Raw genomic sequence first — 27,522 nt, 5'->3', positions numbered from 1 at the left:
CACTCCGACATAAATCACAAAAGATCCTTTTTGACCTACATCTTAGAATGATGAAAATAAAAACAAAAGCAAACAAATGAGACCAAAAGCAAACAAATGAGACCTAGTTAAAACTTGAGAGCTTTTACACAGCAAAGGAAACCCTAAGTAAAACAAAAAGACAACCTTTATAATGGTAGAAAATATTTGCAAATGAAGCAACTGACAAAGGATTAATCTCCAAAATATACAACAAAAAACAAAAACAAAAAAAACAAAAAAACAAAAAAACCCCATCTGATCAAAAATGGGCAGAAGGCCTAAACAGATACTTCTCCAAAGAAGACATCCAGAAAGTCAACAAACAAGAAAAGATGCTCGACATCTCTCATAATTGGAGAAATGCATGTCAAAACCATAATGAGATATCACCTCAGATGGGTCAGAATGGCCATTATTAAAAAAATCTACAAACAGTAAGTGCTGGTGAGGGTGTGGAGAAAAGGGAATCTTCATGCACCGTTGGTGGGAATGTAAATTGATACAACCACTATGGAAAACAGGGTAAGTGAAGTCGCTCAGTCTTGTCTGACTCTTTGCGACCCCATGGAGGGTAGCCTACCAGGCTCCAGGTCCATGGGATTTTCCAGGCAAGAATACTGGATTGGGCTGCCATTTCTTTCTCCAGGGGATCTTCCCAACCCAGGGATCGAACCTGGTCTCCTGCATTTCAGACAGACGCTTTACCATCTGAGATGGAGGGTCCTTATAAAACTAAAAATAGAACTACTATACGACCCAGCAATCCCACTATTGGGCATATGCCCTGAGAAAACTGTAATTCAAAAAGATACATGTACCTCCAGTGTTCACTGCGGTAATATTAACAGTAGCTAGGACACGGAAGCAACCTAAATGTCCATCAGTAGATGAATGGGTAAAGAAGATGTGGTATACAATGGAATACTATGGAATACAATGGAATATTACTCATCCACAAAACGAATGGAATAATGCCATTGCAGAAACATGGATGAACCTAGAAATTATATTAAGTGAAATAAATTAAAGAAAGAGAAATATTATATGATATCACTTATATGTGGAATCTGAAATAATGATACAAATGAACTTATTTACAAAACAGAAACAGACTCACAGACATAGAAAACACACTTACAGTTACCAAAGGGGATAGCAGGGGGTGGGGAGGAGAAATAAACTAGGAGTTTGGGATTAACAAAGACATACTACTGTATATAAAATAGATAACAAAACTTACCATATAGCACAGGGAACTATACTTAACATATTGTAAAAAGAATATATATATAAAAAACGGAATCACTTTGCTGTATACTTGAAACTAACACATTTTAAACTAACTATATGTAACTCTATTAACTATATTTCAGTAAAAATACATATTTATGAACATTGATTAAGTATGAACATTGATTAGGTATGAACATTGATTAGCTGGAAAGGAAAAGAACTAAAGAGTAAAACTAGTAAGAAGCAATTCAATAGCTCCGTGGAGCTGGTGTACAAAAAGTACTTTAAAGTTGTAGAATATGATAATAAAATTAAAAAGGAAATGAGAATTTGAGATGGACATTTTGAACATAAATATAATAGCTAATATCTTTAACATATATGTGATAAATCATATAAAAAATAAATCAATACAAAAAAATATTCCACCTATGAGGAAGCAGGGAGAATACTACAATAAATAAGAGAGTGGAAAAGCTGGTTTAAAACTCAACATTTAAAAAATGAAGATCATGGTATCTGGTCCCATCGCTTCATGGCAGATAGAAGGGTAAAAGTGGAAACAGTGACAGAATTTATTTCCCTGGGCTACAATATCGCTGTGGATAGTGACTGCTGCCATGAAATTAAAAGATGTATGCTCCTTGGAAGAAAAACTATGACAAACCTAGACAGCATATTAAAAAGCAGAGACATCACTTTGATGACAAAGGTCATATAGTCAGATCTGTGGTTTTGCCAGTAGTCATGTATAGATATAACAGTTGAACCATAAAGAAGGATGAACACACAAGAATTGGTGTTTTTGAATTGTGGTGCTAGAGAACACTCTTGAGTCCCTTGGACAGCAAGGAGATCAAACCAGTCAATCCTAAAGGAAATCAACCCTGAATATTCATTGGAAGGACTGATGCTTAGGGCAAAGCTCCAATATTTTGGCCACTTGATGTGAAGAGCAGACTCACTGGAAAAGAACATTAGAAAGAGATATACTGAGATATTACTATTAATTATCTCCATATGGTGATTTTTAATTTTTAATCTCTAATTTCCAAATAATTCTTACATGATAAACATATTTTATTTTTTATAAGAAAAAAATAATATTTTCTTAAGGAAAGAAAACAATGAAGGATTTCACATCAGAATTAACTGAATATACAGGGTTCTTAGAATCAGAGCTGTAATTGTCAATATCCTTTTTTAAAAAATAAAAACAGTTTTGACTCTGGGGTTTTCATTGCAATGCATAGGGTTTTGCTACTTGCAGTGAGTGGGAACTACTGTCTAATTGTGGTGCACAGGCTTCTCATTGTGGTGGCTTCACTTGTTGAGGAACATGGGCTCTAGAGGATGTGGGCTTCAGCTGTTGTGGGCCACAAGCTTAGTTACTCTGTGGCATGTGGGATCTTATTGGACCAAGGATCAATCCCTGCATTGGCAGGTGGATTCTTAACCACTGGACCACCAGGGACATCGCTATCAATATCCTTTTACATGATAGGACCACAAATTAAACAAATATAGGGAAGGGGACAGATATATTGGGCATTTATTGGCTCAGCTAGTGGTCAAGATGAATGCAGGCTGAGAATGAAGCTAAATGCCTTAGACACATGAAACCAAGAATTTGAATACTGGTAAACTCCTGTCTTTAAATCTTACATCTTCTTCTCTCAGATATCTTTAAAAAAGTATCCCAGATTCAATTTCTGACAGCAGGAAATATGACTGACAGCAGCTTATGCACAACATACTCCAAAAGGTACCGGGGCTTGCTTTCTCTCTGTTCTTGTCTAACATCTCAAGGAAAAGCTCAGATTTGGCCCATTGTGGTCAGAGACCCATACCTGCACCATTCAACTGTGAATTGGAGATATGTCATTATGACTTAGGTCAGAAAGCTCAACCTTTGACAGTAGTGGTCAGAGAGGTGGGATCTACATGTCATCTTCTAATCATATCACGTGGTTACTCCAAGAGAAAGATACATTTACCAAAAGAAGGAGGTTGCTCATCTGGGAAAACAGCAGAGGGAACAGCCACTAAAAGACACGAAAGTGAAAGAGAAGAGTGAAAAAGTTGGCTTAAGGCTCGACATTCAGAAAACTAAGATCATGGCATCTGGTCCCATCACTTCCTGGGAAATAGATGGGGAAACAGTGGAAACAGTGTCAGACTTTATTTTGGGGGGCTCCCAAATCACTGCAGATGGTGACTGCAGCCATGAAATTAAAAGATGCTTACTCCTTGGAAGGAAAGCTATGACCAACCTAGATAACATATTCAAAAGCAGAGACATTACTTTGCCAACAAAGGTCAATCTAGTCAAGGCTATGGTTTTTCCTGTGGTCATGTATGGATGTGAGAGTTGGACTGTGAAGAAAGCTGAATGCTGAAGAATTGATGCTTTTGAACTGTGGTGTTGGAGAAGACTCTTGAGAGTCCCTTGGACTGCAAGGAGATCCAACCAGTCCATTCTATAGGAGATCAGTCCCAGGTGTTCTTTGGAAGGACTGATGCTGAAGCTGAAACTCCAATACTTTGGCCACCTGATGTGAAGAGTTGACTCATTGGAAAAAACTTTGATGCTGGGGGGATTGGGGGCAGGAGGAGAAGGGGATGACAGAGGATGAGATGGCTGGATGGCATCACTGACTCGATGGACATGAGTTTGAGTGAACTCTGGGAGTTGGTGATGGACAAGGAGGCCTGGCGTGCTGTGATTCATGGGGTTGCAAAGAGTCGGACACGACTGAGAGACTGAAGTGAACTGAACTGAACTGAAAAGACATACTTTCTTTAGAATAAAAAATAATGATATTAACAAAGTTTTACGTTAGATGATACAGAAACTATTCATTATGTAGGTGGGGAATCTATCTTGTTATAGATACACACCTGGCACAAGGCCTAAAGAGATAGGATTGGCAGAAGCAGGCTTTTTTGTATACAACACACATAAACAGTGAGGAATATGGGAATCCTTGCTGGATCTACTGAACATTATTTAATCAATGGAAGAGAAAACTTAGTGAAACTTCCATTTCTAAAATACCAATTCAAAACATTATAGGGAGACTGAAATTAGTGCTGGCTAGTAAACTGATAATAGGTATTGGTTTCCCAAGGGTCTAAAAATGAACTAAAAAATGAATAAATGATGTAAAGGCAATGGACATAAAAAGAAAAGGCAAACAAATTATCAAGTAGGATAAGTTATGAATTAAATAAAGATTGGGCTTCCCAGGTGGCGCAGTGGTAAAGAATCTGCCTGCCAGTGCAGGAGATGTCAGAGATGTGGCTTCAATCTCTGGGATAGAAAGATACCCTGGAGTAGGACATGGTAACCCACTATCATATTTTTGCCTGGAAAATTCCATGGACAGAGGAGCCTGGTGGGCTACATGGATTGGAAAGGGTCGGATACAACTGAGTGAGCAAATACATACAAATCAGGACCACATGTAAGATCAAAGAAGTACTGATAAATTGGTTAAGATGTATTGAGTAAGTATAAGAATGTATAAAAATCAGGTATTTCCAATACCTTTTTTTTAAAAATTAGTTTTTGTTCTTTGTGAAAATGTGTATGAATAGAAAATTCTAAATTCGTTGATGGAAATCCTTCATTTCTATAGAAGAAAATATAGTCATATATAAAACACTTCCCAAACTAAAATTTAGCTTGCAACGAATGACTCAAGTCATTCAAATGCAAAAGAATAGTCATGCAAACAGAAAGCAAAGGAAGAACCTTGCTAATTACATATGGAAAGAACACTGCATCTGTAAATATATAGAGGCTAAACAGCCCGAAACAGTGTATGAACAAAAGTCAAAGATAAGTCTTGTGAAGACTAGCCAGCATCCAGAAAAAAGCCTGGTGTAAGGATTCTGTTTTCCCAAATGTGATGATAGGCATATTGTAGCATGGAGATATAGGCATTATGTATCAAAATAATCAGTCAACAATTCTTACTCTGATTCCCTGTTTATTAATGTTCCTATCATCATTCGACTTCCCCCAAATTTTCCTACAGTGTAAAAATGTGGAAACACCTAAGTGGAAATTCAGGCCACTTGACTGATTTTTTTTTTTTTTTGTGGCAAACTAATAAATGGGCATCTAGAGGTATATAGTTTCATCTATTATTGATTTACTTAGAGTCAGTCAGCATTCCCTTATGTAACCCACTCTGATACTGAAGAGACTCAATTTTGAAGTCTAAACCATAGTAAATTCATCAAGGTAATGTCTCCTCAGAGACAAGCATTTGGCCTTCTCCAGGAAACACTATTTACCATACCACATGTTTCCTCCAACCAGAGACAGCAACACAATTTCTCAGTTAACAAACCTTTTTAAAAGAATAATGCCATTTTAATCTGGGACACTTAAATATAAATAAAAAAACTTGGAAACATCTGATACTAAAATGATAGAAATTTAATTTTACTTCAAGTCAGTAAAGAGACTTCATAATACTTTTGGCATTTAAGAAATTCTTCTGTAAATAATAAAGTGACTGCATAGTTTCCTCATTGCCACTTTCATTTCTTTGTTCCTGAATGTATAGATGATTGAATTGAAAAAAGGAGTGAGAACTGCATCAAAAACAGCAAGGAATTTGTCTAGGTGTGACGTGGGGTGAGGCCAGATGTAAACAAAGATGCAAGGACCGAAGAACAAAATCACCACCATGACATGAGTTGACAGAGTGGAGAGGGCCTTAGATGAGCTACCTGAAGAGTGTTTCCGAACAGTGATGAGGATAAAAATGTAGGAGACGATCAATATGAAGAATGATCCCAGGGATATGAATCCACTGTTGGCTGCGACCATGAACTCCAGCCTGTAGGTATCTGTGCAGGCAAGTTTGATAAATCGAGGAAAGTCACAGTAAAAGCTGTCTATTATATTAGGACCACAGAATGGCAATTTTACAACAAAACCCAGTTGAACGATAGAGTGAATCAAGCCGATTATCCATGCAGCAACCACGAGCAAAATACACTTTTTTCGACTCATAATAGTGAAATAGTGGAGAGGCTTACATATGGCAATATATCTGTCAAAGGCCATGGCTATGAGCAGCACCATCTCCACCCCACCAATGATGTGGATGAAGAAGACCTGAGTGATGCAGCCACCAAAGGAGATGACTTTACGTTTTCTGAAAAGGTCATAAATCATCTTTGGAGAGATGACAGAAGAAACTCCCAGGTCAATGAAGGAGAGGTTGGCCAATAGAAAGTACATAGGGGAGTGTAAGTGAGGGTTCATTGTAACAGTGAGCAAAATGAGGGAGTTTCCCGACATGCTTGCCACATAAAAAACAGAAGAGAGCACAAAGAGGAGAAGTTGGATCTCCCAGGAGTTGGTGAGTCCCAGGAACACAAACTCTGACACCACAGAGTGATTCATTCCATCAGCTCATTGACCAGCTGTAATGTTTCCAGACAAAGCAAAAGGAAACTAACATAAGAATATTAATAATTCTGCATATTATAATGATTAATTATTCAAGGATAGTCAAACTGTAAAGACTTTAGATCTTCTCATTTTCTTCTCAGGGCCATATTATCATTAAATAAGTCCTTCCAAAGAACACTGAGGACTGATCTCCTTTAGAATGGACTCGTTGGATCTCCTTGCAGTCCAAGTATTTTACCTGTGGCCACCTAAAGCAGTTGAGTCACTTCCACATGCAATATCCCTTTTACCACAGCCCCCAGGACTACTCATCTACAAATAAGAGAATGAAACAAACATGGTAACATAGTAGATGTGCATGGCAAAGATTGAGAGGGGAGGGGAAGGTGGTATAATGCACAACAAAGAGAAAAAGAAAGAAGAGGGGGAGATGGATTTGCCAGAACACACTGGTTCTATTTTTACTCTTTATAACACAATTCTTCAGCTTTTCAAGTTGTGTCATTTCTTAACCTCACTTCATCTTAGGCACATAATATGTGTCTTGAATCATTTTATATTACTATCTACAATCATATTTGCAATTCACACAAAGCCCATGGAGTAGAGGTGAGCATGAGAGAAGCAGGCATGGGGCATAGGGCTGACTCTAGAGTATGATAGGTCCAAGGAAAGGGTAGAATGGATATTCATAGCACAGGGTATCTGCATGGGCACTTAGAAAAACAGGTGAAATACAAAGTAGTGTGGTTAGCAGCCAGGACATGGCCAAGATGTGCAAGGTGGGATTGGTGTGTGTGGCGGGGAGGTTTTGATAAGGGAAGTCAAGGAACTTAACGAAGTCAATTTGATTTACTGCTCCAGACTCTTCTCAATTTCTGAGCTTCATGATATAGCTTGGTTATAGCTATTGGAATCCTACTTTTAGAATCTGCTGGGGATGAAGAAATATACACTCATGGCATAGTTGTCCTAGAATAACTAACCCTCTCCTGTCCCTGCCTCTCCCGTAGCCCCTTTTATAGTTCTTATCTCTTTGCTTCAAACCTCCTATGTCTGTGGTCTGGTGCTACAGCTAACTCTTTCCTGACAATAATGTGGGGTATTACATAACCTCTCTGGCTTTCCTGGTGGCTCAGACAGTAAAGAATCTGCCTGCAATGCGGGAGAACTGGGTTCAACCCCTGGGTTGGGAAGATCCCCTGGAGAAGGACATGGCAACCCATTCCAGTGTTCTTGCCTGAGAATCCCCATGGACAGAGAAGCCTGGTGGGCTATAGTCCCTGGGGTCACAAAGAGTCAGAATGAGCAACTAAGCACAGCACATAACTTCCCCAGGTCGTACCCATTTTTGCAGGGAATACACTGTTACCACATGGAACATATATTCTTCTTGACTGTGCATCTCTGTGTCAAGCTCTCCTGTTCCCATAATATGTACACATGCAGGTAAAATCTGGAGTGAGTTGAAAAGGGGGGAGGCAGGAGCATAAAATTGTAAAGGACTTGTAAAATAAAGGTGCATGAATGCACAAAAAGTCTTAGACCTGGAACTGAAGCGGCGATAGAAATCCAACAATAGAAAAAATGGATCTCAATGTTTTGCTTTTAATGTGGGCATTTATATATACACACACCTCTGTGTTCATAATTAGTGAAACTGTTCATAAAACTATTATCTCAAAGCATCAGTACTGATTTTTTAGCCCAAAGTATTGGTGTTGGAGAAGACTCTTGAGAGTCCCTTGGACTGCAAGGAGGTCCAACCAGTCCATCCTAAAGGAGATCAGTCCTGGGTGTTCATTGGAAGGACTGATGCTGAAGCTGACTCCAATACTCTGGCCACCTCATGCAAAGAGTTGACTCATTAGAAAAGACCCTGATGCTGGGAGGGATTGGGGGCAGGAGGAGAAGGGGACGGCAGAGGATGAGATGGCTGGATGGCATCAGCAACTCGGTGGACATAAGTTTGAGTGAACTTCGGGAGTTGGTGATGGACAAGGAGGCCTGGTGTGCTGTGATTCATGGGGTCGCAAAGAGTCAGACATGACTGAGCAACTGAACTGAACTGAGTCATTTACAATATCACTCAATACCACAGTAATCCAAATCTATGCTCTGACCAGTAATGATGAAGAAGGTGAAGTTGAATGGTTCTATGAAGACCCACAAGACCTTCTAGAACTAACACCAAAAAAGATGTCCTTTTCATCATAGGAGACTGGAATGCAGAAGTAGGAAATAAAGAGACATTTGGAGTAACAGGCAAGTTTGGCCTTGGAGTACAAAATGAAGCAAAGCAAAGGCTAACAGAGTTTTGCCAAGAGATTGTACTGGTCATAGCAAACACCTTCTTCCAACAACACAAGAGATGACTCTACACGTGAACATCACCAGATGGTCAAGTCGAAATCAGATTGATTATATTCTTTGTAGGCAAAGACAAAAAAGTTCTATACAGTCAGCAAAAACAAGACTGGGAGCTGACTGTGGCTTAGATCATGAACTCCTTATTGAAAAATTCAGACTTAAGTTGAAGAAAGTAAGGAAAATCACTAAACCATTCAGTCCAGTTCAGTCGCTCAGTCATGTCCGACTCAGGTATGACCTAAATCAAATCCGATTATACAGTGGAAGTGATGAGTAGATTCAAGGGATTAGATCTGATAGACAAAGCGCCTGAAGAACTATGGATGGAGGTTCATGACACTGTACAGGAGGTGGTGATCAAAGGCATCCCCAAGAAGAAGAAATGTAAAAAGACAAAATGGTTGTCTGAGGAGGCCTTAAAAATAGCTGAGAATAGAAGAGAAGCTAAAGGCAAAGGAGAAAAGGAAAGATGTATCCATATGAATACAGAGTTTCAAAGAATAGCAAGGAAAGACAAGAAAGCCTTCCTAAGTGAACAATGCAAAGATATAGAGGAAAACAACAGAATGGGAAAGCCTAGATATCCATTCAAGAAAATAAGAGATATCAAGTGAATATTTCATGCAAAGATGGACACAATAAAGGACAGAAATGGTATGGACCTAAGAGAAGCAGAGAAGATTAAGAAGAGGTGGCGAGAATGTACAGAAGAACTATACAAAAAAAGATCTTAATGACCTGTATTACCACGATGGTGTGATCACTCACCTAGAGCCAGACATCTTGGAGTCCAAAGCCAAGTGGGCCTTAGGAAGAAGCATCACTCAGCCAAAGCTAGTGGAGGTGATGGAATTCCAGTTGAGCTATTTCAAATAAATGATGATATTGTGAAAGTGTTACACTCAATATGCCAGCAAATTTGGAAAACACAGCAGTGGCCACAGGACTGGAAAAGGTCAATTTTCATTCCAATCCTAAAGAAAGGTAATGCCAAAGAATGTTCAAACTACTGCACGATTGCACTCATCTCACACGCTAGGAAAGCAATGCTCACAATTCTCCAAGGTAGGGTTCAACAGTACATGAACCGTGAACTTCCAAATGTTCAAGCTGTATTGAGAAAAGGCAGAGGAACCAGAGATCAAATTGTCAACATCCAGGGCTTCCCTGGTGGCTCAGAGGTTAAAGCGTCTGCCTGCAATGTGGGAGACCTGGGTTCGATCCTTGGGTCGGGATGTTCCCCTGGAGAAGGAAACGGCAACCCACTCCAGTACTCTTGCCTGGAGAATCCCAAGGATGAAGGAGCCTGGTGGGCTACAGTTCACGGGGTCACAAAGAGTCGGACACGACTGAGAGACTTTACTTTCTTTCTTTCTTTCTTTCTATTGGATCATAGAAAAAGCAAGAAAATTTCAGAAAAACATCTACTTCTGCTTCATTGACTACACTAAAGCCTTTGACTGTGTGGATCACAACAAACCGTGGAAAATTCTGAAAGAGATGGGAATACCAGACCACCTTACCTGCTTCCTGAGAAATCTGTATGGAGGTCAGAAAGCAACAGTTAGAACCAGACATGGAGCAACAGACTGGTTCCAAATTGGGAAAGGAGTACATCAAGGCTATATATTGTCACCCTGCTTATTTAACTTATATGCAGAGTACATCATGTGAAATGCTGGGCTGGATGAAGCACAAGCTGGAATCAAGAGTGCCAGGAGAAGCATCAATAATCTCAGATATGCAGATGACACCACTCTTATGGCAGAAAGTGAAGAGGAACTAAAGAGCTTCTTGATGAAAGTGAAAGAGGAGAGTGAGAAAGCTGGCTTAAAACTCGGCATTGAAAAAACGAAGATCATGGCATCTGGTCCCATCACTTCCTGGCAAATAGATGGGAAACAATGGAAATAGTGACAGATTTTATTTTCTTGGGCTCCCAGATCACTGGAAATGGTGACTGTGGCCATGAAATTAAAAGAAACTTGCTCCTTGGAAGAAAAGGTACGACCAACCTAGATAGCATATTAAAAAGCAGAGACATTACCCACAAAGGTCTGGAAAATCCAAATATCTGGCAAAACCCTAGTCAAAGCTTGGTTTTTCCATTAGTCATGTATGGATGTGAGAGTTGGACCGTAAAGAAAGCTGAGCACTGAAGAATTAATGCTTTTGAACTGTGGTGTTGAGAAAATTCTTGAGTCCCTTCGACTGCAAGGAGATCCAACCAGTCAATCCTAAAGGAAATCAGTCCTGAATATTCATTGGAAGGACTGATGCTGAAGCTCCAATACTTTGGCCACCTGATGTGAAGAACTGACTTACTGGAAAAGACCCTGATGCTGGGAAAGATTGAAGGCAGAAGGAGAAGGGGACAACAGAGGATGAGATGGTTGGATGGCATCACCGACTCGATGGACATGACTTTGAGCAAGCTCTGGGTGTTAGAGATGTTAGTGAAGGACAGGGAGGCCTGGTGTGCTGCAGTCGTGGGGCTCCAAAGAGTTAGACACAACTGAGCTACTGAACTGAACTGAATTGAATAGTTCCCCACATAAAAGATAAACTGCAGTATATGGCATCATAGTAGAAGCTTCTAGGTGCTTGTTGGTAGCCTGGAAGGGCACAGAAGAGTCCATTGGGAAATTCAGAAAGAGCTTTACAAAAGAGAAAAGACTTGGGAGTTTTGAAGAATCAGTAGGAGTTTAATAAGCTGGGAGGAGAGGGGAATATATTCTGAGAAAAGATAATAACATTCCTTATTTAGAGCAAATCCTTGGCTATTTATCTTAGTTTTTCAGTGATGTTAATTTTTAATCTGTAGAGTCTCTCTCCTCAAATATATTGTAAGTTTGAGGAGGATAAAGATAATTTCTTCTGGCTCTTTTATTTTTTAAAATAACAAATGTAATAAGTGGAAAGTATTTCTTGATTATTTAGTCAATAACAATTCTCTGAAGTGAAGCCATTTTTTTTTCAGGTCCATAATGTTCCATATTTCCTATTTTTCTAGTCCAACATCTTTACTCATTAACTCCAGCAGTTATAAAGGAAGTTTCCAAAATTAAAACTGAGCATTAACACATTTCCCAACCACTCCCAAGATAATGCCTGATATTCTTGCTAAAAATTTCCAACTGTCTAGTAGGGAAGCTTTATCTCAGGCTTATAGTGGTTCATGGTTAAACTTCTGAAGTTTCAGAAATCAGTAAGAAGCAAGTAAACAGAAAAGAGAGAGGCAGGAGGTAGGGGGAAAGAGAGGAATTGAAAGAGAAGCAATAGTTCTAACAGCAGCCAGTACAAGAGGGAATATATACAGTGTCTATCCAGGTTTTATGATACAATTAGTAGTCATCCTCCATGCTATTCTTAGTCATAGAATAAAATTGAGATAAATTAAATCCACATTTTAAAGTTTCTGAAATAGTTAATGCTGGAATTTTAGAGCTAGAAAAGCATACATTATCTGTGTGGCACATATTTACTAAGTATTTTCACATATTTGAGGCTTTTGATTACCTTTTGGGTGGCTATTTTCATAATAGAATTATTTTCATTTATAGACAAGAGAGCTCAAGTTCAGAGAAGTTAGAAGTTGTCCCAAAACAAAGATTTACTGAGTTTGAAACCAAAAATAAAGTCATCTGATTTCAAGTCTATTGCTCTTTGAGTATATTATGCAAATATGTCTGTTTGTTCAGGATCTAAAACAGTTATTTTATTATGAATTTTAAACAAGAATTAAAAAATGTATACCTGAAACTTACACAATTCTATACGTCAATTATATCTCCATTAAACTGGAAAAGAAGAATTCAATTTAACCCAGAACTACATATGTAAACATTTAACACATACATACTTAACTCCCAAGATTTCACAACTACTAGTGGCAGAGATGAGAGTTAAATTCACACATTATTGTTATAACTTAAGGGACATGGAGAAAGGTGTTTGCTGGTTTGACTGGGAAAATAGTAAACTACACTAAGGTTTTGGTCCCAGTAAAAGATTCATCAAAGTCAGGGGGCAACTTATTAATAAAAAAACATAATAACTTACAGGTCAGAAAGATCCCAGCTAGAGACAAAAATGTGGAAGTTATCTAAAATATGAAATCAAGAGAAAAAGGATTTGTTTGAAGGATAACATATAAAGAGATAAAAGAAAATTAATGGAGAAAATATACACGGCCCCAAATGAACACATACTTTGTGTTTGTCATGATCCTTATTATAATACTACCACTATTATTTTAATATAGTATCTGCCTTTATTATTAATTTTATGTTTGTACTGTGTGGCATATATAAGATCTTAGTTCCTCAACCAGGGATCAAGAGTCTAAGCCATGGGGCCATCAGGGAAGTCCCAGTATCTGCCTTTAAAAAACCCTATTTCTGTGCACAACAACAAAAACCAAGGCAGAAAGGAGTGTCAAAGAGATAAGTAATGGTTGTCATGTTCCCATGTTACAAAGAGATCAAAAAGACTAAGCAAGCATGGAATTAGGGCTGAGATTTCTTTGGTGCCATAAAAGAGATCAGATGAAATCAAACAGGAAAGTGAGAATTTAGATTGTAGGGAGGTAACAAATGGTGACAAAGTAGAGAAAGCAAAATCAGAAATGATGAATAGTTTTGAGAATATAGGACAAAAGGTTTTCTTGGAAATGTGGAAAATCAGGCCATATGCTATGTGTACAAAATTTGTAGAAGGCAGAAATCTATAAACAGTTAAAGATAAACAAATTTCCAAGCAGCTGTGACAATCTTGTTGAAGATGGGAATCATGAACTTGGACAAAAAATATTACAAAAATATTTTTGTAACACCATTCAGAAACACTCAGGAACTCAATACGTAGCATTTTTGAGTAGCACATTTGTTGAGCATAACAAGCAGAATGGAGTATCAAAAGAGACAGAGATCTTTGGGAGCTAGAGGTCACATTGAAATTATCTGACCAAATTACATTCTGGACAATACAGCAAGTGATGCCAAAGATGACTCGATTTATGGAGAAAACAGAATCAGACAATTTAAAAACAGGGGCAGCAAATGTAAGCTTATGGTAACTTCTCTTTCTCTCCTATCTTGATTCTCAAGTCTGCATTCTCATTAAAAATTAACCACACTATAGTCATGTCTAACCCTGAGATTCCATGGACTGTAGCCCACCAGTCTCCTCTGTCCATGGAACTCTCCAGGCAAGAATACTGGAGTGGGCAGCCATTTGGAGTATAACCTTTAAAAATTGTGAATCACTTTATTGTACACCTGTAACATATAATATTACTGTACATCAACTATATTTTAATTAAAAAAAACTAATAAAAAAATTAACAATACTACAATATGATGATTATAGTTAACATTCCTACATGATATCTAGGAAAGCTGTTAAGGGAATAGATTCTAAGGGTTCTCATCAAAAATGTATTTTTTTCTCTTTTCCTTTTATTGTATCTATATGAAATGATGGATGCTAAATAAAACCTATTGTGGTAATCATTTCACAATATACGTAAATCAAACCATCATGTTGCACACCTTAAACTTATATAGTGGTATATGTCAATTATTTCTCAATAAAACTAAGAAAAAGAAAACAACCTCATTTTCACTCCTGTGTCTTTCTTTATACAATTTCACTGGCTCTTCCTTCCTGTACAGTTTCTGCTCCTGCTCATTCTGTTACAGCGTTTCTCTCTGGAAGCCTGGGAACCTGAGAAGGAGATTCTTCTTGTGGTGGACTACAGTCCACCAACCCCTCTATCCCACCTACCTAATCTATCAAAAGTTCTCAGATGGCAGCATGGTCATGGAGTTGGAGAAGTTGGAGAAACTAAATTATCTCTTGTGCATGAGCATTACCCACATCCTTCCACCCACGCACCCCAGGATAAGAAGAGATGCTATTTTAAGAGATGTGACTAAGTAGCTTTAGGAGAAGGTGGTGACCAAGTGATGCATTAGAGTTTTGGGATGCCCAGACTGAGGTCATCAAGCCAAGATAATTGTCCCATAGGATTGTGAGGGAGGGGTAATGGGGTGCATAATTTTCTTAAATGGAAAATATTTATAATTTTGGTTTTTATACATTTTTAATCTTCATTTTATTATATGACTCAAGGGATCCTTAATGAAAGGGATATGTTATTTTCTAATTTTTAAATGGAAAAAATCTAACAGTTTCCTGAAAAGCAGATCTCTTGACACATTTAGTAAACTAAATCTCTTTTTGTGTTCGAAGATCCAACAATACTTAGGAGTAACAAGCATGAGTAAACACTAAAGACTAATGAAAAAGGATGAGAATGCCTGGAATAGAAACAGAGTAGAAAAGAGACAAGGCGGAAGCAGAGATGGTGATGGAGAGATGTGTGCATATACCCTTTATTTCCTGGAGAAACAATAGAATTGAGAACAGCATTTTTAAAAAATATAGAATAATTAACCCACACATCTCAACGGAAAGGATCCTGCCTGCCACAACTAACACCTAACAGCCAAAAATATTCAAAAATTAACAGTCATCAAATAACAAATGAACCAAGCAAAAGAAGAAAGGAAAAAAAATAACTGCAAACACAACCTCAAAACAACAAAATGGCAACAGTATATATCTAGCAATAATTATTTTAAATGTAAACTGACCTTGCTCAGCCATAAAAAAGAACACATTTGAATTAGTCCTAATGAGGTGGATGAACTTTGAGCTTATTGTACAGAGTGAAGTAGGTCAGAAAGAGAAAGACAAATATTGCATATTAACACATGTGTATGGAATTTAGAAAGATGGTACTGATGAACCAATTTGCAGGACAGCAATTGAGACATAGAGAGAACAGACTTGTGGACACAGCGTGGGAAGGAGAGGGTGGAAAGAATTGAGAGAGCAGCATGGAAACATATACGTTGCTGCTGCTGCTGCTGCTGCTAAGTCGCTTCAAGTCACTAAGTCGCTGCTAAGTCGTGTTCGACTCTGTGTGACCCCATAGACGGCAGCCCACCAGGCTCCGCTGTCCCTGGGATTCTCCAAGCAAGAACACTGGAGTGGATTGCCATTTCCTTCTCCAACGCATGAAAGTGAAAAGTGAAAGTGAAGTCGCTCAGTCATGTCCGACTCTTAGGGACCCCATGGACTGCAGCCTACCAGGCTCCTCCATCCATGGGATTTTCCAGGCAAGTGTACCGGAGTGGGGTGCCACTGCCTTCTCCGAACATATACGTTACCATAAGTAAAACAGATAGCCAATGGGAATTGCTATGCAACACAGAGAGCTCAACCTAGGGCTTTGTGACAACGTAGAGGCGTGGGATGGGGTGGGCGATGGGAGGGAGGTTCAAGAGGGAGGGGACACGGTATACCTGTGACTGATTCATGTTGATGTATGGCAGAAACCAGCAGCATATTGTAAAGCAATTATCCTCTAATAAAAAGTTTTGAAAATGTAAATGGACCAAATGCTCCAATTAAAAGACACAGAGTAGCTGAATGGATAAAACACAGAACCTGTCTACAGGAGGCATACTACAGGTCAAAGACATACATGGACTGAAGGGAAAATGATGGAAAAAGGTATCTTATGCAAATACAGATGACAAGAAAGCTGGGTGCAATATCTATATCAGAAAAAAAAACATTAAACAAAGACTGTAAAAAGACAGACAAAGAAAGACATTATGTGATAATCAAGGGATCGGTCAAACAAGAACATATAATGATGGTAAATATGTAGACACGCAACATAGGAGCACTGTATTACATAAAGCAAGTACTAACAAACATCAAGGAAGAAATTGACAGTAACAAAATAATAGGGAACTTTAAAATCTAATTATATATATGGAGAGATCACAGAGACAAAGAATCAATAAGGAAACACTGGCCTTAAATGACACATCATATCAAGTGGGTGTATATGTTTGTCTGTCTCTCTCTCTATCTAAAACATTCCATTGAAAAGCAGCAGAATAAATATTCCTTTTAAGTGCACAGAACATTCTCCAGAATAGATTACGTTAGGCCACAAAACGAGTCTCAATATATTTAAAGAAAACTGAAATCATATCAAGCGTCTTTTCTGACCACAACGTTATGAGGCTAGAAACTAACTATAAGAATAAAAAAGTGCATAAAATACAAACATGTGGAGGCAATATAATATGCTACCAAACATGGAACAGTGAAGAGACCAAAGAAAGATATCCTAAAATATTGGAGACACAAAAGAAAACACAATGTTCCAAAATCTATGGGACACAGCAAAAGCAATTCTAAGAGGGAAGTTTATAGCAATATAAATTTACCTTGAGAAATAAGAAAAATCTCATACTTGGAGAAAGACAATGAAATTTTCAAGACAAAAATTACGATTATTAGAATTCTTTTAGAGGGCAATTTTGAAGGACAAATAAAAAAACACCATTGATTATTATTTACATAGGCTAGCAAAATGTCTTTGTCAAGGTTCAACATAAAAAATCTGTGAAAAAGATCACAGTTTAAAAGCCTATTTCTGTATTTGATAATTTTAGTAGTTTCTTTCATTATTATATTATAATATGTGTTATAAAAATATTAAAGTTATAAAAAGATGACAAAGACCACCTCCAGTTCCACAGTCCTACCAGGATTGATTCCCAGCAATGTATTGATTATTCCATGTCTTTCTGGCACCTTTAGGATCTTCACTCAAAAGAACTTAGCAAGAAAGTGTGCATAAAAATAAAATCAATGAAAGATTTACCTAAAAAAGGAATGATTCCTTTGAATATGCTCTTTTCAAAAGGGAGTCTTCCAGTACATACAAAACAATGTTCAGCATAAATGTTGATATGAATTACTGATGATATTTATTAAAATGCAGGAAACAATCTTCATAATTCACTTTGAAATGTATTAAAAATGTATTGATAAATGGCTAGATGCATGGCAAAACATCTGTTTACCTGTTTTATTGAGATGCGATTGACATATAACATTGTATATGTTTTTAATGTATATACACATCACATTTGTCTAAGGTATACAACATGGCAAATAAATGGGGAAACAACAGAAACAGTGACAGACTTTATTTTCTGGGGCTCCAAAATCACTGCAGATGGTGACTGCAGCCATGAAATTAAAAGACATTTGCTCCTTGGAAGAAAAGCTATGACTAACATAGACAGCATATTGAAAAGCAGAGACGTTACTTTGCCAACAAAGATCCGTCTAGTCAAATCTATGGTTTTCCAGTAGTCATGTATGGATGTGAGAGCGGGACTATAAAGAAAGCTGAGTGCTGAAGAATTGATGCTTTTGAACTGTGGTGTTGGAGAAGACTTTTGAGAGTCCCTTGGACTGCAAGGAGATCGAACCAGTCAATCCTAAAGGAAATCAGTCCTGAATATTCATCGGAAGGACTGATGCTAAAGCTGACCTCCAATCCTTTGGCCACCTGATGTGAAGAACTGACTCACGGGAAAAGCCCCTGATGCTGGGAAAGATTGAAGGCAGGAGGAGAAGGGGACAATAGAGGATGAGATGGTTAGATTGTATCACAGACTCAATAGACATGAGTTTGGGCAAGCTTCAGGAGTTGGTGATGGACAGGAAAGCCTGACATGCTGCATGGGGTCGCAAAGAGTTGGACATGACTGAGCAACTGAACTGAACTGATACAACATCATTTGACATATGTATATATTGCAAAAATGGTTATCACATAAATTTAATTAAATCCATCACTTTTACCATTAGCAAAAGTTCCCAACTAAAATAATATTTTGTCCCTTAAACTACTGTCTGGCTTAGTTTTTTATTTTCCTAAAGAGGGTTCTATTTTTAAAATAAATTTAGTTATTTTGGTCATTAAATGGGTGATTGAAACTGTATTAGAAGTATTATAGCCAAAAAGAAATTAACAGTGCAAGGTAATAAGATATATATTTGTTTTTATTTGTCAGTGGAAAAAAAGAATAAATTTGTCCTATGATAAAATGTATACTTATTCCAAAATCAGAAAGAGGACAGATTTGTCTGAAAAGACAAAACAGAATGGAGATCGAAAGTTGTAAAAAGTTCAAGAAATCAATTCCTTTTGCCTTGATTTTTAAAATATATATATGAATATAAATAAATTCATGCATCAGTTCAGTTCAGTCACTCAGTTGTGTTCGACTCTCTGAGATCCCATGGACTGCAGCACCCCAGGCCTCCCCTGTCCATTACCAATGCCTGGAGTGTTTTCAAACTCATGTCCATTGAGTCAGTGATGCCATCCAACCATCTCATCCTCTGTCGTCCCCTCCTCCTCCCGCCTTCAATCTTTTCCAGCATCAGGGTCTTTTCAAAAGAGTCAGCTCTTCACATCAGGTGGCCAAAGAATTGGAGTTCAGCTTCAGCATCAGTCCTTCTAATGAATATTCAGGACCAAAATCCTTTAGGATGGACTGGTTGGATCTCTTTTCAGTCCAAGGGATTCTCAAGCATCTTCTCCAGCACCACAGTTCAAAAGCATCAATTCTTCAGCACTCAGCTTTCTTTACAGTCCCTCTCACATCCATACATGACTATTGGGAAAACCATAGCTTTGACTAGATGGACCTTTGTTGGCAAAGTAATGTCTTTGCTTTTCAATATGCTGTCAGCTTGGTCATAACTTTTCTTCCAAGGAGCAAGTGTCTTTTAATTTCATGGCTGCAGTCACCATCTGCAGTCATTTTGGAGTCCAAAAAAAAAGTCTGTCACTGTTTCCACTGTTTCCCCACCTATTTGCTATGAAGTGATGGGACCAGATGCCATGATCCTAGTTTTCTGAATGTCGTGTTTTAAGCCAACTATGAATAAATACAAATATATGAATATAAATACATATAAATGATAAAGTAAATATTTTGGCAAAGTTTACATAGCTCTGATTTGATGGGTTTATATTTTAAAATTTAGTAATGCTTTGCCACCACATACTATATTGAAGCAAGACAAAAATTTGGTTTTCCCTGTTAGGATGACATAACAAACTTATTTTTGTGTATTTGTTTTGTTCTTGACTAAAAGCAGTAAATGTTGTCCTTTATGTAGGTGTAATATTCCTAGTTAGCATAGATGCTTTAGCTCATATGAATAACTTTTTGTGGCTTATGCTGACTCTATATGTTCCATTACTTAAAAATATAGTTAATTGCCTATGAAAGAGCTAAAGTTCCTTCTTTTATTTATTTTAAATTTGTTTTCACACTTATTAAGAGGTAACCTACAGTCATTCTTGTTTTCAGATACCTACACTACTTGCACTACTGATGTGGATTGAGTTTTTGTCCACCAGACATCTTGAAATCCTAAGCCTCAATATCTGTGAATGTGATCATACTTGGAAATAGGTATTTTAGATGTAGTGAAGTTCAAGTTCAGTCATCTTGAACTAGGGGGACTGGGAAAAACTTCTCCCTGTTCTGAAGGCCTTAAAGAAACCTTCCCTGGTAGGTATTTCTAAGAATTACTTCATATTCTTATTCCTTAGGAATTTAGACTCAAGATTATTACAATCTTTGGCTTACAAATACCTTATCTGTAACTATCAAAAGTGAGTTTTCCCCTCTCCTAATCAAAAGAAGGGGACGACAGAGGATGAGATGGCTGGATGGCATCACCGACTCGATGGACATGAATTTGAGTGAAATCTGGGAGTTGGTGATGGACAGGGAGGCCTGGTGTGCTGTGATTCATGGGGTTGCAAAGAGTCAGACACGACTGAATGACTGAACTGAACTGAACTGAACTGAATCAAGACAAAGTGAATTCAATATAAGTGTATAATCAAGTCAAGGTAGGACAAACAAGAGCTTTTCTCTGAGGTTGACCATCAGCAATGAGCATCAGTAATCATTAAGGGTTCTTACAATACATGCATCACTCAAGAGATCTCTTGTTATTTACTAGCTGTTTGCATACTCTCCTCATTGCCATCTTCATTTCTTGATTTCTGAATGTGTAAATAACAGGATTCAGGAAAGGAGTAAGAACTGCATCAAAGAATGCCAGAAACTTATCCAGATGTGTGGAGGGAAATGGCCATACATAGAAAAATATCAAAGGACCAAAGAACAAGACTACTACAGTGATGTGAGCTGAAAGTGTGGACAGAGCCTTGGATGAACCCACTGAAGACTGTTTCTGAACAGTGAGAATGATGATAATGTAGGAAATGATCAGAATGAAGAAGGAGCCAACAGAGATGAATCCACTGTTGGCTGTGACCATGAACTCTAGCTGGTACGTGTCTATGCAGGCAAGTTTGATGAACCAAGGAAGGTCACAGTAAAAGCTGTCCAACACATTAGGGCCACAGAAGGGTAAGTTTACAACAAAAGCCAGTTGAACCATGGAGTGAATAAGGCCAATCATCCAGGCAGCCACTATAAAGAAAACACACATTCTTGGGCTCATGATGGTCAGATAGTGGAGAGGCTTGCATATGGCAATGTATCTGTCAAAGGCCATGGCTATGAGCAGCACCATCTCCACCCCACCGATGACATGGATGAAGAAGATTTGAGCAATGCAGCCACTAAAGGAGATGACTTTATGCTTTCTGAAAAGGTCATAAATCATCTTCGGGGAACTGACAGAAGAAACTCCCATGTCAATGAAGGAGAGGCTGGCCAATAGAAAGTACATGGGAGAGTGCAAGTGAGGGTCAGAAGTCACAGTGAGAATAATGAGGGAATTTCCCATTATGCTTGCCATGTAAAATACAGAGGAGAACACAAAGAGGAGAAGCTATATTTCCCAGGAGTGCGTGATTCCCAGGAACACAAACTCTGACACCACAGAGTGATTTGCTCCATACATTTGCTTTGTACACTTTGCTACCTGCAGGAGGTTAATAGATGAAAATTTAAAATATAATAATTATTTTAATAAATTAGAAGATAGGTTAAAGTTATGAATGGCTGTTTCTACTTTAGCATTAAAATGACCTCCCAGCCTTTGCAATGTGATCACACAAAAAAATTGGTGGATTTCATGTGCTGTTGTTTTTCTACCACCAAGTTTTCTCTGCATTTAACATCCTCTACTTCCATTCAGGGTGGATGCCATGATATGCATGAGGTACAAAATGGTTAGCAAGAGGAACAGGAATTCAAGCCCAAGCCTTTTGATTTGGGGTGTAAAACCAATATGATCTGGCTCCAGTCACATAGAGCTAATCAGTATTGTGATCCCTTCCAAGCCTATGAACTTTCCTCTGGCCCCACATATTCATCTTCAGTATTACTTAAATGTTTACCACATCTACAAAGTTTTGCTTTATTATTACTAGTATTTATTTTATTACAGTTTTATTATAGTGAGTTGATTGCTATTCTAAATCACTAAGTAGACTCTAAAGATTTTTGAAGGCAGAGATTTGGACTCATTCCCATTTGGACTCCCTGAAGCAAATAAAAAGCAATCCATAGAGGGACGGTATGGGGAGGGAGGTGGGAGAGGGGTTCAGGATTGGGAACACATGTATACCCGTGGCAGATTCATGTTGAAGTATGGCAAAACCAATACAATATTTTAAAGTGAAAAAAAAATTAAAAAAAAGCAATCCACACAGAGAGGTGTAGATCCATGAACTGTCTGTTATCTGTTTGTATATTAAGTACAGAGTTTGTGAGTGAGTACTTAAAAACTTTTCTAGCAGTTTGATGTACAGTGATCCCAAGTTGCTGATTCTGTTTTTCACAAAAGTAATAGCCCATGAAAGACTAGAAATTAAAGGAAAAATCTTATCCTACAACACAGATACTTTAAGAAACACTGCTTTAGGTTACTCAGCACATGATCTGAAAATCTCAAAACTATGAAATGCATAATGCAGTGGAAATTATTGCATACAAATCTGCATATAAGGACTAATCATATTCTCCTGTAATTACTTTTATTTAGGGCCCCCCCAGGTGGTGCTAAAGAACCTGCCTGCCAATGCAGGAGACGTAAAGAGATGCGGGTTCGATCCCTGGGTCAGAAGATCCCCTAGAGGAAGGCATGGCAACCCACTCCAGTGTTCTTGCCTGGAGAATCCCTTGGACAGAGGAGCCTGGCAGGCTACAGTCCATGGAGTCACAAAGAGTCAGACATGAAAGTGACTTAGCAAGCAGGCATGCATGTCTTAGCAAGAGGAATGTGAGTGTTGGATTTAGATTATAAGATTTATACTAATGTCCAACCACTGACAGCTTGATGTTAAACAAGTTAAACTCTTTGAGCCTCAGTTTATTTATATATGAAATTGTAAATGGCAACATAACTGATACATCTTAATAATATGGTTATATTAAGTATTCAGTAAACATCATGTTTCCTTCTGTATATTTCACTTGCCCATCAGTCTAGTTCTCTATTTCAGTTGCCCTTACAGCTGTCAACATGTGAGAAATAATAAATAAATAAGAAAATAAAATACTGTTGACCAGCAGGGAGTATCAGACTTTCATATCAGAAAATAAATTTCAGTAAAGAACTATGATAAATACAATATTCACATTTTCTCAGTGGTAGATTTAAAATATCTTGTATACATTTAATTGATTTGCTCTCAAAGTGCAAGAAAGTGAAAGTGTTAGTTGCTCAGTGGTGTCTGACTCCTTGTGACCCCATGAACTATAGCCCGTCAGGATCCTCTGTCTATGGGATTTCCCAGGAAGAATACTGGAGTGGGTTGCTATTTTCTTCTCCAAGAGATCTTCCTGACCCAGGGATCAAAATCCAAGTCTCTTGCATTGCAGGCAGATTCTTTACTATCCACAAGTATAATTTGTTATTTGTTCAATTTCTCCTTCCCAATGAGATTGCAAGCTCCGTAGAGTTAAGGATCACATCAGTCTTCAATCCAATGTAGCAAAAATTTAGATCACAAATAAATACGTGCTGAAAGAGTGAATAAAATGTACTTGCTTGCATTAGAGACTGACCATGTGAAGAAAAAAGGAAAGGTCAAGAGTGTGTGGAATTAAAAAAACTGAAAAATTTTAAAGAAAACCAAAAGTAGGAATAAGACGAAGAGGAATCTTCAGTATAGTCAGAAGTACTGAAATCAATGAGGTCAGCTTTGGGACCTACAGATAAAATCAATATCCATAATTTAGAAATTCTGAAGTCATTATAAATTAAGAAATACATATCCAAATATGTTAAATAACCTGACTCAAACCGTAAATTTACTTAGAGTTTTTGTTAAAACCTCAATCAACTGACTCCAAGATCTTGTCTGTGTCCAATTCCCTATTTTCTTTTCATTGCTCATGACTACCTGAATAAAAACATGTGATGGGGTAATGGTAGGAACTGTTGGGGAAAATAAGCCCCTCTCATGGCTGATGACTGCTATTTACTAACATACTGGTAGCTGCTACCTTGGTGATCATGATTATTCATCCCTGACAATGATCTATTATCTAATTTATGTACCTCAGTGTCTTGGAAAACTTGGCAGTTTGCTGAAACATTTGTTCTTACTGTATTTGTTCAAGCAAATACTTTATTTGGAACAGAAGTCCTTTTGGATGGATTGACAATATAAAATTCCAGTTTAATCAGTTCTACTCAATCTTTCTTTCTTCATGGGTTTGTAAAACCCCTGAACAGGGTCCAAGATGAGCTGACTACTTAAAAGACTCCATAAAGTTGCCTGTATCCCAGTTCTACCTCCTTCATGAAATCACTCTTGATTCCTCCAACCTGAGTAGTTTTCTGATTCCAGTCTTTCATTTAACTTCTCTGAAAGGAGTATAAGACAATTCTACCTTTCATATTTCTTTATAAGTTTGGAAGAGTGCTAGAGAACATAACAGGTCTTCAGTAAAAAGCTTGAGTGCCCGATTCAAGTCAAAGTATATTGAGATCAATCACCAACCTCAGTGTGGATGGAGGGAATCTAGATTCCTTCTAGGACTTATTAAAAATAGGCTGTGTGTATGACTACATCATTCAAATCTGTCTCTATTTTAGCTTTTACAAAATCTTACAGCAGTTATTCCTATTATGTTAAAAGCTTCATAGGATAATGAAATGAATATAGGCTTCAGTATCTGAAAAACCACATTTCACATTCTGTCACTTAATTACCTGTTGAATATGGTAACATACCTTTCACCTCTGGGCCCTTTTCACATCTGTAAAATGGAGAAAATGAATATTTTACTGAAAGGAGGGTAAGAGATTATATTTGTCACCCAATCCAGTTAATTCTTCCTCCTTAATATTCTTAGCAATGGAAATAACATATACGTTCACAATGATGTCAAATACAAGTAACTTGCTATGGATTAATACAATGTAATAAATTATTTAGAAAGGAAACAGAATGAACTAGATTTTTTGTCATGAAAAAAATCTCAAAAATATATGTTGACTGAGAAACATCAAATTATAAAAGAATGTATGCAAAGTAACAATATTTATAAATTTCAAAAACTTGCTGATTTAAATAATATTAAATATAAATATTTAAATAGGTAGCAAAAAATATTTAAGTTTGCACAAAGACTATCCAAACACTTCAGAAATGTTATTCAATTTGGGGAAGGAAAGATAGGAATCTGATAGGTGAATGGTTTCAATTTTATTTGTAATGCATTTATTACCAAAAAGTCTGATAAAAATGACAAATGTTCATTATTAAATATTGACATTAAATATACAGTACCGTTCATACAGTTTTGAGTACCTTTTAAATGGATAAAGTATGTCACAGTTATTTTCTAACTGAAAGCATCTGCCATATATCTGCTCCTTTCCCTTCTCAATGCCCCTACTTTCGTCAGTTCATACTACACCTACTGAGAAAGTTTATTAGGACCTTTTCCTTCCAGTGTTTTTGCTATTTCAACAAAAATCCAACAATTCTCAAAACATAACCAGTCATAGTTTAATAGTTTAATGTGTCCCTTTTTGTTTGTGTGTTTCCAGATGACTTTCAAAGTTACATTAGAGCATTCAAACCTTTTGGAATCTTGTTTTTATAATCTCATTTTCTATTTCTTTTTCTTACTTCCTTTCTTGCACCTCATGATCTGACATCATCTGTTTATTATCTGACAATGCTACATACTACATGCCTTTAAATATACTGGTTCTTCTTCCCCAGTGCCCCTTTCACCATTCCACCATCTCCACCCACTGCTCTTCTCTCTGGAAGAGAAGGATAATTCATACCTCAATATAAACACATGCTATAATGTTTAGACTTCCTTTCCTACCATCTCTTCACCGTCTGAGCAGATTTGTATCTTCCTTGTCCATGTTCCTATTCACTTTATTCATGCCCGAAATCATCATTTAGCATGTTACATTACAGGTAGTTATATACATAAGTGGATTGAGGGGAGGAGTTGTGTTTATCCTTTTTTGTAACCTCAAGTTCTAACAGATGCTTAGAATAAAAAAGGAAGAAGACACTAAAAACATTGCCCCATCAAATATAAGCTAAAGATTTCAATAATATGGAAATTAATACCTAAACATAACGAAGGAAACACGGGAACATCGGATTGCAACTCATATAGTAACAGATATAGTAAATCAGGTATTTGTAATATAACAATTCATTAAATAGAGGAATCAACAGGGTGGCTGAAAAACAGAAAAGGGGAACCAACAAAGTGATTGAAAAACAGAAAAGTATGGATGATTATGTAACTAAGAAGATGAATAAAAAGACTGAGAGGAGTTCTGAAGAAGCAAAAAAAAACAAAAAAACAAAAAAACAAAAAACAAAACCAAAAAACAAACTAAAAAAACCCTAGGAGAACCTATCCCAGAAAATAGAGATTATAAAAGTGAAGAAGAATTAAGGAAAAAGAAATAAACTATGTCAAAAATGAAGAGAAACTAAGAAAAGTATATGTGAAATGATAAAGAAGAGAAAGAAAGTTCACTTTAATTTAAGTAAGAGGTTGTTAATGGAATATTACTTTCATTACATTCTGGGTACACTCTTCAGAAACTTTATAATCATCAAGAACTTTGAGTATGCTCTAAAGCACTGTGTCTTGAAAGATTTTTTCCAGAAGCTTTTATCAGTTATACACTCCTAGATGTGAATTTATTTGCTTTTTTGCTCTCTAATATCCTTCAGCTACCTGAGAATGAAGAATTTGAAAAAATGAGTTCAAAGGGGAGGAGCTATAATATGAAACCTAATAGAATAATACCAATTGCTCTTAGTTACACTGAAGTGAGTACTGGAAAAAGAAAGTTAGAGATGTCAAAAATAAATTTTCCCTAGATATACTAACAAGAAAAGAAATATAAAATCAAATATTAGAAAATAGAGAACCCACAGTCTGATGTGTGAAATTCACATATCAAAGTTAAATCCACCTGAGGCATAGTCAGGATTCTATTTATGCCACAAGAGGTAGTCATAGATAGGATTCTAGATGGAGATACCAGGGTATAATGTTTATTTACCTGGA

The 27,522-nt window shown here is 37.2% G+C and overlaps 1 protein-coding gene and 1 pseudogene across 1 annotated transcript; both read right to left on the bottom strand.

Annotated features, from left to right (window-relative positions):
- Positions 1-5,752: 5,752 nt before the first annotated feature.
- LOC128053949 (olfactory receptor 4F3/4F16/4F29-like) lies at positions 5,753-6,682 on the bottom strand. Its single transcript, XM_052646457.1, has one exon. The coding sequence runs from the start codon at positions 6,680-6,682 to the stop codon at positions 5,753-5,755; it is 930 nt and encodes a 309-aa protein (XP_052502417.1).
- Positions 6,683-20,965: 14,283 nt separating this feature from the next.
- LOC128053897 (olfactory receptor 4F3/4F16/4F29-like) lies at positions 20,966-21,910 on the bottom strand (annotated as a pseudogene).
- Between the last annotated feature and the right edge of the window lie 5,612 nt (positions 21,911-27,522).

Source organism: Budorcas taxicolor, chromosome 10 (assembly GCF_023091745.1).
Source record: "Budorcas taxicolor isolate Tak-1 chromosome 10, Takin1.1, whole genome shotgun sequence".
In the NCBI taxonomy this organism is placed as follows: domain Eukaryota; kingdom Metazoa; phylum Chordata; class Mammalia; order Artiodactyla; family Bovidae; genus Budorcas; species Budorcas taxicolor.
This window is presented reverse-complemented; position numbering and strand designations above follow the sequence as displayed.